The following is a 14,978-nucleotide window of genomic DNA, read 5'->3' as shown; positions in this document are numbered from 1 at the left end:
CTGCAGTATTAGCTCTCCTCTATTTGAAGGCTCTAAGAGGAGGTGACAGAATGCCACCTTGTTAACCCTGGAAACCAAGTGGATTTCCAAATAATATTTATCATGTAGTCCTCTGCCTAGACTGAAATTATGAAGTTAGGAGACGACTTCAATGTGTATTTCTTTAACACTAGAAATAATTATAGTTGACATTCACTGACACTAAGTATCAGATGCTGTGCTAGTTTTCACATGTACTTTAAAATTTGTCATACATCCCTATGAAAGAGACTGTTATTATCTGTATTTATAGATGGAATTGAAACACAAAGAACTTGTGCATTATTACATAGCTCGTAAGAAGTAAAGTAAGGATCAGACAGGTTTTTTCTGTTGTTGTTTTTTCTTTAAATTCCATTCAGCTGTCTTTCAATATAAAGGTGTTACAGAGACCCAGTATAAAGAATCCAGAGTTTACCAGACAGAATAAGAGGTGGACATTCATGTCACAAAATGATTTATGAGAGATTTCTTTTAAAAAGTGGGTTTCAGGGTGTGTACTCATTAAGTTTTTGGTCAAAACCTCAGGAGCCCTCTCTTGGGGTGGGAATTTTTTGTCACTCTTTTTTTGTTGTAATGAATCACAGGTCTGTCTTTGGGTCAATGGGCTATCTTTGATCTAGCTCTTCTTTGTTTGCCAAGAATAGTCTGGCATTGACCCAGGTGGGAAAGGCCTGAAAGAGAAAGTTGGTTAGGGATGGTGGTTACCCTGACAGACACATGCAGGCAGTTCTTCTGAGTTTCTAAATGGTTATTAGATAGATACGCAACTTTTAGGAATATATTTATTATATAAAACAAGGAATACAAATGTTAGTTTCACAATCTAACATCTCGTGTGTGTGTGTGTGTGTGTGTGTGTGTGTGTGTGTGTGTCTTTATGTGTGTGTTGCTTGTCCTTGGTAAGTGCTCTACCACTGAGCTACACCCCCAGCCCTGCAAATTATATTTTGAGTATTTATTGAATATTAGTTTATCTATTGAGTAATTCTTAGGAGGTAGTCATGACTTAGAGCCTAATCCATTTTTGTTTGAGGATATTTATATGTTTATTAATGATCTTGACTATCCTGTTGCATTTTAGATCATATTACCATGTGACTTAAGTTTAAATTATTAATTCCATTTAAAGGATATTGCCAATATTGCAGTTTTTGATGGTTTTTTTATTAATCTTGATGAGAAAAATAATTCCTTACTACATTTCCTTTTTCTTTCAAATAATTATCTTTTGTAAAGAAAGTGTAATGCACATATTATACATTATTTAATTATTTGAGTGGATACTCTTAAAAAACAGTAATTAAAAAGTTTATTGCTATACCAGTTAGTGATATGCAGTTGTCTAGGTGGGGTAAGTTGTTTTTATCCTTCTTATGGAACTTCATTTAATTCATAGACCAAATGATCACTCTGACTAAAAGTGGCTCAGTGTTTAACACTTACTACTGGAGTTTTTTCTCTTCTAGTTTTATGTTTTGAGTTAACCATTTCTGAGTTGATTTAAAAAAAAAACTGTGATGTATGAATACATAAAAGAATGGTGTTAGTAAAAGTAAAGTGCCCATTTTTCTGAATTTTGGGCTTATTCAACTTCTTGAGGATACAGATAGCTAGAATTAAGGCTTAAAATTTATTTTCTTGAATGAATGAGAAAGAATTTTCTTTTCTTTTTGGTACTGGAAATTGAATCCAGGAGCGTTCTATTTCTGAGTTACATTCCCTGTGTCCCCCAACCCCCCTTTTTAAAATTTCGGGACACAGACTTGAACTTGTCATCCTCCTGCCTCAACCTCTTGAATGGCTGGATTACAGGCATGCACCACCACTCCTGGCTTCCTGTGTTTTTCTTTCCATACTAAGAAATATTCAACAATGAATCAGGTTACATTAGATTCTAGGCACTAACCTGTTGCTGCAGGTTTTCACAAACAGCTTAGCTGATCAATGGCAGAGTGTTTTTTTTTTTTTTTTTTTTTTTCCAAAACAGAAGGTAGTATGTTGTATTGAAACAATTCCAAGATAAACTTTCAGGTTCTTTGAATATTGATACAAAGGCCTGTGTTGAAAAGTGATAGGTAAAACCCAGACATTTTCTCTGTTGTATATAAATCTAAACCTTTCTTAAAAGTGTTGTCTAACAAAAGTAAATTAGCAAAAGTATATAATGAAATAAGGTTGAAAAATGTACATACAGTTTCTATCAAACTATATGTTTAGGGACTGTGGTTGTGGCTCAGTGGTAATGCGCTCGCCTAGCACACGAGGCACTGGGTTGGATCCTCAGCACCACATAAAAATAAATAAATAAAACAAAGGTATTGTGTCCATCTACAACTAAAAAATATTTTTAAAAAAACTATTTGTTTAGTAGGATCCAATGATTAAATCAAATCTTAAGCTGTTCAGTTGATTTGTTTGAAGAGGAAGATTGAGTCAAGATAAATAAAGGTTGAAAATGTAAATGAAGAAAGTTTCCGAAAATTGGAGTAAATACTTGTTGAGCTCCTTCCTTTATTTAGCAAAACTTGGGGTGTTTGCACTGTTGTGGGGAGCTCAGACTGGTGAGAAAAGCGCACAGTGGCAGAGATGTGTGTCAGGTGTTGTATGGGACAGGGGTGTATGTCATCCCACTTGGGTGGGTGAGAGAAGAGGTTCCAAGGGGAAGACCCTTCTTGGGGAGGTGGTAGCTGAACTTATTTCCTTCCCTTGTTTGTCAACTTTAAAAACTACTTAAAAATGCATAATTGGTCAAAATAATGATACAGTATAGAAGTATAAGTAGTAAAAATGCAAATTCTTATTTACACTTTCTGCTTTCTAATCCTTTTTCCAGTTAGAGTTAATAGTTTGATAAATATGCTTCCAGATATTTCCCTAAGACTATCTCACAAAGTTGAACTCACACTCATGTAATTTTGTAACTTACTTTCCCCCTATGTAATGATCTATTAAGTACATATATCCCTATCAGTAAAAACTTGCTTCCTCACGTAATGGGCTATATCATCATTTATTTACGTATTCCAATTGTTGGACCTCTAGGTTTACAACCTGTTAAAAACACTGAATATCCTTGTACAGATAAGTTTGTTCTCAGGTGTGTAGTAAGTGTAAATGGTAAGTAGGTGAAGGGAGTGAGGATTATTACAGTGAAGGGGAAATATTTTCTAGGCTAAGTGAAGAATGTAGTTTGCAAAACACTGCTGAAAACAATGACCAACGGTTAGGGGAAAAGTCTTTCTGCTTCTTTTTTGTGGAGGTATGCCACCTGCTTTCTGGAACCAATGCTGGAGTATCTCATTTTATAATGGCATTGTTCTTCTGAATAATATATAGTTATTTTCTTATTTTGGAGTTTTAAAATCTTTAAAACATAATGTTACCAAATGGAGAAGTAGAATCACAAGCTGATAAGGTGATTGATTATTCAAAGGTCACACAGGGGTGAAGTGGGTAGCTATGAAAATAAAGTTGGTATCTTACTTGTCTTTTACTTAGCTCTTGCCAGAGAATATCTTAGCATTCAAAATAGCTTTTTGGGCACCTAGTCTTACACTACTGTCCAATTAAAACAAATTTTAGTTACTTCTTAAAATAGCTGTTGGGATATTGCTTATTTGTCAAGTAGGTATATGAAATGGCATAGGCCTAGGGTAGAGCTCTGTGGTAGAGAAGTTGCCTAGCATGTGCCCCGTCCTGGATTTAGTCCCCAGCACTGCAAGGGGGAAAACAGACAACAAAAACAGCATAGATGATTTAAAGTAGGCAAATTACATCATATATTACTGTTAGTGTAAAATCTTATCCTTACAAAGACTTAGTTGCTGCTATTTTGCTTCAGACAGATTCAAATTTTGGGATGTTGCCCTGTAGTGTGGTATCTATTAAGTGCTAACTAGTATTATAGTTCATCATACCCTTTTGTCAAGAAGAATATCTGACTATTTAGTTTTTACTTTTTGCATAATCTGATCTTTGCTTTTTTTTATATTGAAATTATATTGTTAGGAGAAGAATTAGTCTAAAATTTATCAATGTTTGGTGCTGATTTTTAGAAACTATAATACTTTGGAAACAAAATTATGAAGTAATATTTTTCTTAATTATCTCTAAAAATAAAAGCCCCTTTGGTCATCAATAATGCTTTGCTGTTTGGTTATATGTACTTTCCTGTCTAGAAATTTGATTCAAGGCTCAATTTCTAAAGTCTCTTATTAATTAATTAATTTTTTTGAAGGCAGGATTTTTGGTGATTTTATTTGATTAGCATCTTGCCTATAAACTTTTATTCATATTTCAAAAACTACATGTGAAATAGTTTTAATTAGTGTTATTGAATAACAATACTTTGAATAAATCAGCTTAAGGTATTCTTTCATTGTCTTAAACGATAATCGTGTTGATTGTTTTATTGCATTATTATGAAGTACTTGTTGTTCATTCTAATCATTACTTCATGTGAAGCATAATTTCTTCCCCTTCAGTACTGGTGATTAAACGCGGGAATGCTGTACCACTGAACTACATTCGAGGCCTTTTTAGTTTTTTTTGAAACAGTGTCTCACTAAGTTGCTGAAGCTGACCTTGAACTTGTGATACTTCTACCTTAGTCTCCAGAGTGACTGGGATTACAGATGTATACCACAGCACCCAGCTGTGAAGTATCATTTTTAAGTATTAGTATCTACCTTTTTATTTAGAGTGATAAGTTATTTTTCAAGAGTAAAATATACATTTGAACAAATGAAATCACTTAATTTTGCATTTAATTTTTCTAGGGCTGCTTTGGAAGAAGTAGAAGGAGATGTGGCAGAATTGGAACTCAAACTCGATAAGGTAAATTTTAAAATTTTTAACTTTTTAAAATATCTATTCTTGTTTTCCATAAATAACAATTAGTATTTACAATACTAATTGGTTCATATTACTTTTTTTCTGTATAAGGGTAAGTGCTGTTATCATAATTTTACACATGAAGGAATTAAGGCTAGAGACATTAATGGTCTTGCTTGTTCAAAGTCTAAGTGCCAGGGTAAGAATTTATATCCACTTCTGACTTCAAAGCTCACTAAACATCTTTTATATGGTGTGAAATTTGTTCCTATCTTCTCCATCCAAAAAATTGCATCTTTCTTTTATTTTTAATTTTTTTGTATTTGTAGATGGACAGCATGTTTTTATTGTATTTATTTTTATGTGTTGCTGAGGATCGAACCCAGTGCCTCACAAGTGCTAGGCAAGTGCTCTGCCACTGAGCTATAGCCCCAACCCCCTGCAGCTATCTTTTTTGTTGCCTAATGAATTTCATGTATCGCCTGACCATTCTTATTTATAAATTTAGGTAGAGCTGGGTTCAAATATAAATAAAATAGTCCATATTTAAGCTAATGCCACAAATGCTAAAAATACTTAATTGATGTAGTCATGTTTTATGTAAGTGTAAATGTACATTGACCTCTACCTTCTATATTAACTATTGATAATATTTTTAGATGTCTGTCCAAGAAGCATTGTCTTTTATGTACCAGGCAAAAATTTTAGAACGAGTAAGATATAGCTTTTGATCCATTTGTTGGAACATTCTTTTGCAACTATCACTCAGTAAAATATCTCTGTAAATTTCTAGAGATAAATCTATATATATTTGAAATACTTTCTTTGAAAATACTTTATTTGTATATTATTATAAATGGTATTGCTGTGTGAAGTATTGCTTCTTACACTGTACTGTGCATAGGAATCACTAGGGGAAACTTTTTTAAAAATGTAGATTCTGATTCAGTGGATCAGGGGTACTGAGATTCTGTGTTTCTAACTGGATTCAGAATTATGCCCATGATATTGGCCTATGAACTGCGCTTTGAATTGCAAGGGTATGATATATATTAATTTGGCCGAACATTCTGAGGAACAGTTTGACATGTTTTAAAATCATGAAATAATTACATTAACATACAATGTGGATAGTATAGAAACTATATAAAGCAGTAATATTAATTATAAAGAATTAAATAGCAATTTAGGAAAAATTTAAAAATGTTATTTTATTAGATTTTATCATTTTTAGAGCACTATAATATACAGTGTCCTTTTGTGTTTTACAATAATTTTGTGAGGTAGGTGGAACAAGTGTTCTTAGTCCCATTTTAAGGATACCAAAGCCCCAGAAAACAAAGGAGACTTGCTTCAAATTACAAAGTTAAGAGAGGTACAAACAGGGATAGAAACTCTGTGCTTGGGGGCTGGGGAGATAGCTCAGACGGTAGAGTGCTTGCCTTGTAAGCACAAGGCCCTGGGTTCTATCCCGAGCACCAAAAAAAAAAAAAAAAAAGAAACCAAGAAACCCTGTGGTTCAGTGCTCTTCTTTTGTACCTCTGTGCTTCAGGATCTGTGTTGAGGGAACACAGGACACTTGGAAATTTCTGAGAACAGTAGCAAGCTTCCATTTGTTTGTTTGTTTGCTTGTTTTGCGGTGCTGGGGACTTGAACCCAGGGACTTGTGCTTGTGAGGCAAGCACTCAACCAGCTGAGCTATATCCCCAGCCCAAATATTTTTTTTTTTTTTTTTTTTTTTTTTTTGCGGTACTGGGGATCGAACTCAGGGCCTTGTGCTTGCGAGGCAAGCACTCTACCAGCTGAGCTATCTCCCCAGCCCTCCATTTGTTTTTAAAAAAATACTTTTATTTTGACTAAGTATGTTATTTTAAAATGTAATATATAAGCTTATATGTAGAGGCTTTTATTATTATTATTATTATTATTATTAATTTTTGTTTTAAGCAGACAATAGAAGATGTAGTTTTGATTTTTTTCCAATGAGTTTTTTTTTCTTCTTTTTTAAATTTGTTCTTTTTAGATATACATGACAGTAGAGTGTATTTTAACATATTATACATACATGGAGTATAACTTATTCTAATTAGGATCCCATTCTCGTGGTTTTAGGTGATGTGTGTTGTTTTGATTTTATGGTTGCTTTAGAAGAGCATATATAGAAAGGCTAGGCTTTTCAGAGAATCATAGTGTAGTATCATGAAGATGATTATCCTTTTTAGGTAGAAGAACTGCATCTAAATCATATGAAACATTGTGTGTGGGTGGAACTCAAAATTTAATGTACCTAAGAGAATCCACTGACAATGCTTCTGCTAATTATTTTGCTTTTATGAATGAGTGATTTTTATATTTTTCTTTATATCATTTGTTTGGGGTCAGGCAAACTGCTAGAATCCTAAAACCAAATACTCTTAAATTATAATAATCTAATAAATAATAATCTAAAGAAATTATTAAAATATTGACATTCAGTACTAAGCTAAGCCCATTCTAGAGTCTCTCTTATCAAGAAGGCTACTAAGGGCATGGTGGAAACTTGACATTATTTAAAATATCCCCTTTCCTCTCCTCTTGCCATCAAAATTCCTTAGTTACTTTTATATTTCTCTGGTTTAAGGTTTTGGTCCCTTATGAAATGTACTTCTCCTGAAATATTAAGCTACTATCATTCTTTTCTTTAGAAATGTAGAGTTGGCATAGAGAAGGGATCCTCAGAGAACCAAGATATGGTTGTTATTGAAGTGGTTGGCACTGAAGGCCTAAGTGGGGAGGGGTGCTCTGGGAGGGATGCCCCAAGACTAGTTCAGTGATTTCAGAACTTTGTGCAAGGCAAGTTCCACCTATATCATTGTAAATAATGCCAGTGACAGGTTAAACCAGCTTGGTGACTTAGCTCATTTTAGCTATTTTGCTTATAATGTATACTACCAGTAGTTAAGAGTCTTTCTAGAGAATAATGTTTCATTAATAGCATTGCTTATTGGGTCCAGTTACTTATCCATTATATAAGAAGGAGTTGGCCATTAGCAACATTATAGTGCATCATAGTTGCCATCTAGATTTAATTTCCCTATCTGTTGTATCTTTTCCCTGGTATGCTTGTTTCCACTTTGTTTTTTTTGTTTTTTTTTTTAAGTTTTTACAATTTATTAATCCTCATGAAAAAGTCTCATAATCACCGCAGATAACGTCATTGCAGAATCTTTACTCCTTCGGCTGTTATCCAATCTCCAGCTCACTTTTTGCCAGCACCAACATTGGCCTTTGCAGTCCCCCTGACTTTCTTCATTCTGTTCTTCCATTCCTTTCGCTGTTTTCTTGAGGTCTTCTTCTTTTCATACAGGCCGTGTCTTGCCAGTCTATGTTTGGGTTCATTTTTCTTTGCATAATCCAATGAATCATAGATCATGCCAAAGCCAGTTGTCTTGCCACCTCCAAAATGGGTTCTGAATCCAAACACAAAGATGACATCTGGTGTGGTCTTGTACATTTTGGCTAATTTTTCTCGAATTTCTGTCTTAGGTACTGTTGCTTTCCCAGGGTGAAGAACATCAATGACCATTTGTTTCCTCTGAAGTAGTCGGTTGGTCATGAACTTCCTGGTCCGAATAGTTACTGTGTCATTCGTGATGGCGGTAGATCCTCAGACACCCAGGGAGGAAAAGAGCTGTTTCCACTTTGTTAATTGGACACCCTTTAAATCTCAGCTCCGGTGCTACAAGCTTTGGTTCTTTTTCTTGTATTGTATTGTTTCTCACATGTACTTCCATTTAAACTATTAAACTATTATTGTAATTTTTGGTTTGTAGCATAGGCTAGTATTTAAGAGCACCAAGTCAGGAGCTGCCTGAGTTTGAATGTGGCTCTATCACAGGATATAGTCTTGGGCTGACTCCTCAATCTTTCTGTGCCTCAATTTCTTCATTTTCAAAATGGGGGAAAGAAGAGTATCTATGTATCTATCTATGGGATTATTTTGAGGGTGAGGTGAGATAATACACATACTTAACATGGTTCTTGGTTCATAGTAAATTTGAAATAAACAGTAAAGATGTTGATGTCTTTTCAATAGACTATTAGCTTTTTGGAGACTGGGATAGTCTTTAGAAGGAGAAAAGAGGGGGGAAAAAAGCAGCAACAACAAAAACTCTTCTCTTATGTAAATACTGGGCACAAAGTCCTATGTTTACTGATATTGTCCCTAATCTTCTTAACAGTGTTGCAAAGATGGTAGCACCTTCAATTTACAGATAAAAAATGAAAATTGGGATATTACTTACAACTCAGAGATAGCAAAGAAGTTGATTGTATTCCTGTCATCTGGTAAAGTGCTCATGACATTGTAATATCTTATTGAAATTTGTCGAATGAATGATTTAGGGCTATTAGTTTGATAATTTTGATTATCTTGACATTTACTGGTAGGTAAAAATCTTACCTCTTTGTAGGCTTAGATTAGTTGTTTTAATCTCATTCACCACTGTCATCTCTGGATAGTTGCAGGGTATAAATGGTTCTGCTTCTGTCAGTTTTCTCTCTCTCTGGCTCCTGTGGTTGTGACCCCTATGCTAATTCTGATGCCTCTTTTCACAGCAGTATTCTATGGCTCATCACTCATAGTTGTAATCTCTGAAATCTGGAATGCTGATATCCTGCTTTCTGACTCGAATCTCCAGTCCTTCCAGTTTTCAACCTCACTGCTGCTTCTGTTCTTTAAGCTTACCTAGACTTCTAGTCTTTCAGTCCCTCTACTTGGGATATTTCAGATCCTCCTAAAATTCACTTAAGCATACTTTTTTTGGGTTTATCTTTTTTTAAAGCAAGATAAAATTCATCTAACATAAAATCCACGATTTCAAAATGTTTTTTAGTACAGTCACAGTGTTGTGCAACTATCACCACTGTGTAATTCCAAAATATTTCTATTATCCCCACAAAAAACCCTGTACCTGTTAACACTAACTTCCAATTAGTGTTCCCCTCTTTCATCCTCTGGCAACTTCTGTGAATTTTCTTATTCTGGGCATTTCATATAAATGGAATCATAAAATATTTGGCCTTTTGTGACTGGCTGCTCACTTAATGTAATGTTTTTATGGTTCATCAGTGTTGTAGCATGTATCAGTACTTCCTTTATGGCTGCATTATATGCTATTGTATACCACATTTGTACATCTAGTCATCAGTTGATGGGCATTTGGTTTGTTTCTCTTTCTTGATCATTGTGAATAATGCTGCTATTAACCCTTTCATTCCACTCTTAGTTTCACATTATTTTTTTCCTCTTCAGAGACCTTTATTTCCCTTCTATAGTGCTCTATAGAATCTTCCTCCCTCACCCCCCTCGCTTTTGAGAAGGGATCTTGCTGCATTGTTCAGGCTATTCTTGAACTCCTTCCTGGACTCAGTGGTCCTCCTGCCTCAGCTTCCCAAGTGCTGTGATAGTAGGTGCACGCCACCATGCCCAGCAGAGTCCTCACTGTTTGTCTGACTATATTATCTGCCCCATACCTGGGCTGTAAAGCCCTATAGGAGATGTTCTAAAACTATCAAATCCAATTGGTAGAGCTACAGGTTCCTCAAATGCGAAACAATTTTTCCAAAACCTCATGTCCTTCTCTTGCTACCTTTAGTAGTTCTCGCTAATACTCACTATTTTCTCAAGGTTTTCTAGTTTGTTCTTCATTCTTAGTGGAATGACCATCATTCTGCTTGATGGGAATATATTTATTTCTTGTTCTTGATCTGAAAACTTAGAATTTGTTCATGTCTTTTTCATTTTTCTTCCCACTGGAGTAATGAAAGTCTTCCTTTTCCAATGCAATTTAAAACCCTCTACCTTTTCAGCATTTTGCTTTAACCATTCTCTTTTCTCCTTTCTCTACCACCTCTTTTTATCTTAAATGAAGATGCTCAAGTTTGTTCCTTAGTAAAAAGAAAAGCAAATAACAATAAGAAAACTTACCTTCTGAAAAGGAAGCACAAATCTCTGCTAAGTACTTGCCATGTGTCTGTAATACTTTGTGCCAAGATTTTTTTTTTTTTTTCAGTACTGAGGATTGGATCCAGGGGCACATTACCACTGAGGTACATATCCAGTCCTTTTTAATTGTTTACATTTTGAGACAAATTCCCCCTAAATTGCTGAGACTGACCTCAAACTTCTGATCCTGCTGCCTCAGCCTCCTCAGCCTCCTGAGCCATTGCACCAGCTGTGCTTCAATCTTTATGTGTGTTATCTTACCATATTATAGTAACCTAATATGGTTTGATACCATGTTAAGTATCACACAGAAGAAAAGAGGAAATTAAAGTTTGTTGAGGTTAAGGTCACCCAGGCCCACTTAGATGGTTATATATCGCAGCAGGATTTGAACCTAAGCAGAGCTGAGAGCCCTGTCTTTTAACCATGATATACTGTTAACCTGTCTTTATCTGCTGTTATGGGAAAAGGAATTTTAATTACTTTTGAATTATTTAATTTGCTGAATAAGTAATATTACTTATCTAGTACAAAATCAAAGGTAAAAAAGTGTGTACCCAGTGAAAATTAATCATCTTCTAATCTCTTTGCTAGGGGAGTATACTGACCTAGTTTCTTGTGTGTCCTTACAGAAATTTTCTAAGCATATGAAGATTTGCACTCTTCCATACAAATGATTCTTTTCACTCCGACAAAAATATTAATAGTTTTATATTTTTTTCTTAATATATTTTGAATGCTATTTGTTATTAATCATAAAGCTCTCCCCTTTCTTTTTTTCTTTTTGGTGCTGGGGATTGAACACAGGACTGTGTACATGTTAGGTAAGCACTCTACCTTGGGGAAACTATACCCCAGCTCTGTCTCCAAATTTTTTATGACTGAATTTTATTATATTATGTGGATGTTATAATTTATTTATCCAATTGTCTACTAATGGACACTTAAGATAGCGACTGGTATTTTACCATGTCTGCAGTGCATTGCTTCAGACATGTCATGAGGCTTATGTGCAAATATGTGTGCTACATTTTAAAAAGTGAAATTGTCAGACTAGGATTTGTTTTAAATTTTGACAACTCTTGCTAAATTACTTCCCACAGAAATGTTACCAATTTATAGTCCCACCAACAATGTATGAAAGTGCCTACCTCTTCTTATCTACCCTCTCTAAAATGGCATGTTATCAAACTCTTGATCTTGATTGTTCTGTAAGAAATAGTTCATTTCTTTTATTATGAGTGAGGTTGAATATCTTTTCATGGATTTAAGACACATTTGTATATCCTTTTGGGGAATTATCTTTGCATGTCTGTCACCCTTTTTTTCCCCCCCTAGGGTATGATTGGGTTTTCAAAATGCTTTCAAAATGTGTATCCTTTCTTATGGTAATTAGTCCCTTGGAATTTGTTGCCAATATTTTTTTCCCACATTGTTGTCTTTTTTTTTTTTTTTTTTTTTTGTGGTGCTAAGGATCGACCCAGGGCCGTAGGCTTGCAAGGCAAGCACTCTACCGACTGAGCTATCTCCCCAGCCCTATATTGTTGTCTTTTGACTAAATTAATTTCTTTTTCTTTAAGAAGTAATTTATTTTTATCTATTTGAATTTATTGGTTTCTTTTTCCTATGACTTTTGATGTTTGTATCCATTTCAGAAAAACTTTTCACACTTTGAGATTATATTTAAAAACACTCCTATTTTCTTTTAGCTTTATGATTTCACTTTTATGTTTAAATCTTTATTCCATCTGAATTTTTAAAAAAATATTTTTTAGTTGTAGATGGACACAGTACCTTTATTTTGTTGAATTTATTTTTATGTGGTACTGAGGATCAAACCCAGTGCCTCACACATGCTAGGCAAGCCCTCTATCACTGAGCCACAACTCCAGCCCCTTCCATCTGAATTTAATTTGAGGATTTGGAATTCAACTTATTCCTTGGCTATCCAAGGCCCCTAATGTCATTTATTAGATATTCACTCCCTGCCCCCACCTTGGCACTGATTGGAATATTAGTTTAATAAAATACTTAATATTTATGTCTGTTTCTTAACTGTTATATTCCATTAATCAGTTTGTCTATTCACATTCACTACTAGGCTTCCAATTACTATATTTGTAATATATTTTAATGTAATATGAGGCACATGTCACTTTATTACTTTAAAAAAATTTTTTTTTGCTGTGTGTTGGTTATTCCTTGTGAACTTTAGATTGTTTTCCTTGTAAGATATTTTATTTTGTAAATAGCACACCATTTTAAAGACTTATCTCTGCCAGCATTTCTTTTCCTTTTTCCTTTTGGCAGGGTTAGGGATCAAACCCAGGGCCTCACACATACTAGGCAAGTGCTGTCCCCAGCCCTGCCAGCATTTCTTACAGTGGGTTCTGTGGAACATTGGTTCTGTGGGAATGCTTCCTTCAAAGAGAATTTCATGGTCAAATCATTTTGGGAAGTGCATCCTTTAGATGTACATTACTTTATCAAAGGCTTTGGGGTATGGGTGTAGCTCATGGGTGGAGCACTTGCCTAGTATGTGTAAGACCTGGGATGGATCCCCAGCAATGCCTGCCTCTTCAACCTAAACTCTTAGAAGTTCAGCAATGTCTTGTGCTACCTTTTCTAAGAATCCTTCCCGATCTCCACAGTCCAGGTCAGGTGTTTTTCCTTGGTTTGTTCCTGTGTGGTTTTGTCATAGCATTGGTGTCTGCTCTGTGGAATTGATCTGCTTGCCTGCCGGCAAGAATTAGAGCTCTTTGAAAGCAGATATTACTTTGAACTCTTCCTCTAAGCTTTAGGGCAATGATTTTAAATCATGCTCTTGAGATTCTTCTTGAGTTTTCTAAAACATTTTTCTTAGCTTTTTATCCTTTGTGTTCTTCCTTCCTACCCCCTTAAGTATCCATCCCTTCTTCATCTGGAGCAGTTCCACTTTTATCTGTTTTTAATATTTGACATTCACCCAAGATTTTGTTTAAAGAAAATATTGTGTGTCTGAATGAAAGAAAGGAGGAAGGAGGAAAAAGAGGGAGGAAAGAGAAATGAAAGGAAAGAAGATAGGAGGGAGGGAAAGAGAGAAAGAGAGAGAGGGGGGGAGGGAGGGAGAGATAAGGGGAGGGAGGGATGGGGGGAGGGAGGGAGAGAGAGAGAGAGAGAAAGAAAGAGAGAGAGAGAGATGGATGCTCAGTCCTCAGGCTCAGCACAATGCCCAGAACAGTAGGCATGAGTAACCCACCATACCTCCAGCATACCACAGTTAAAAATAAAAAAAATGAACTACTTTTCATCATGCTGCTTGCTTACCTCTTTCTTCTAGGAGGTACTTAATAAAGCTTTATGAATTTAATTTATGGGACTGAATGTGACTGATAAAATGTCTTTTTTTGTTGTTGTTATCAGACAACCTCTGGGTCCTAAAGGTCGACTTTTTTGGTATAGTTCTGCAAATTTATAAACCAATGGACAATAAGAAAAAAATTCAATTTGTCTGTTTTAGATTTATTAATGAAGCATTAATTTATCTCCCTTCTTTAGCTAGGTTAACTTGTGTTTTTTGCCAAAACTGTTCAACAAAGTAATTTGTAAAAATTATTTTCAACCTCTGATGTAAATTTTTTTTTTTCTTTTTCAGCTTGTGAAGCTTTGTATTGCCATGATTGATACTGGAAAAGCCTTTTGTGTTGCAAATAAACAGTTCATTAATGGGATTAGAGACCTAGCACAGTATTCTAGTAATGATGCTGTAGTTGAGGTTAGTATGGTTACATTTTAATGTGGCATATGCAACAAAACATTACATAATTATATACCCATTTACCATGTTAATAATTACAGTGATAATTAAAATTAGAAGTCAAAAAGCTATCACCCTTTGGTGCTGTGTTATATAATCCTATTTTCTAAGATAGCCCTTAAAGGTTGATTTGCTTTGTGCACATCTGGCATCTGTCTTCTAACCCAGCTTTGCAGTTGGCCAGTTTACTAAGTTTGCTTGCTGCTAGGTGAGCTGAAGCATCTGCCAGAGGGCCTGACTGGGGACAGCAGAATCATGATTATAGGTGCAAGCAGAGAATGTTAACCCACGAACAGGACCTGACTTTATGCATGGGACCTG

The 14,978-nt window shown here is 35.0% G+C and overlaps 2 protein-coding genes across 14 annotated transcripts in view; one reads left to right on the top strand and one right to left on the bottom strand.

The window, feature by feature from the left end:
- Acap2 (ArfGAP with coiled-coil, ankyrin repeat and PH domains 2) overlaps positions 1–14,978 on the top strand; it is a 127,293-nt gene that overhangs the window by 35,601 nt on the left and 76,714 nt on the right. For 12 of the 13 annotated variants that reach the window (XM_047563536.1, XM_047563535.1, XM_047563530.1 and 9 more), the window contains exons 2-3: positions 4,821–4,878; positions 14,496–14,615. In XM_047563536.1, coding sequence (XP_047419492.1) covers positions 4,821–4,878; positions 14,496–14,615 — 178 coding nt within the window. Of the gene's footprint in view, positions 1–4,820; positions 4,879–11,668; positions 11,686–14,495; positions 14,616–14,978 lie in introns of those variants that run through there. The other variant, XM_047563533.1, reaches the window with a different exon arrangement.
- On the bottom strand, positions 8,106–8,540 carry LOC124992584 (40S ribosomal protein S24-like). Its single transcript, XM_047563538.1, has one exon. The coding sequence runs from the start codon at positions 8,468–8,470 to the stop codon at positions 8,114–8,116; it is 357 nt and encodes a 118-aa protein (XP_047419494.1). The 5' UTR covers positions 8,471–8,540; the 3' UTR covers positions 8,106–8,113.

This window comes from Sciurus carolinensis, chromosome 9, assembly GCF_902686445.1.
Source record: "Sciurus carolinensis chromosome 9, mSciCar1.2, whole genome shotgun sequence".
Taxonomy (NCBI): Eukaryota; Metazoa; Chordata; class Mammalia; order Rodentia; family Sciuridae; genus Sciurus; species Sciurus carolinensis.
Note: the sequence above shows the minus strand (reverse complement) of the source record. Positions and strands in the feature narration are given on the sequence as shown.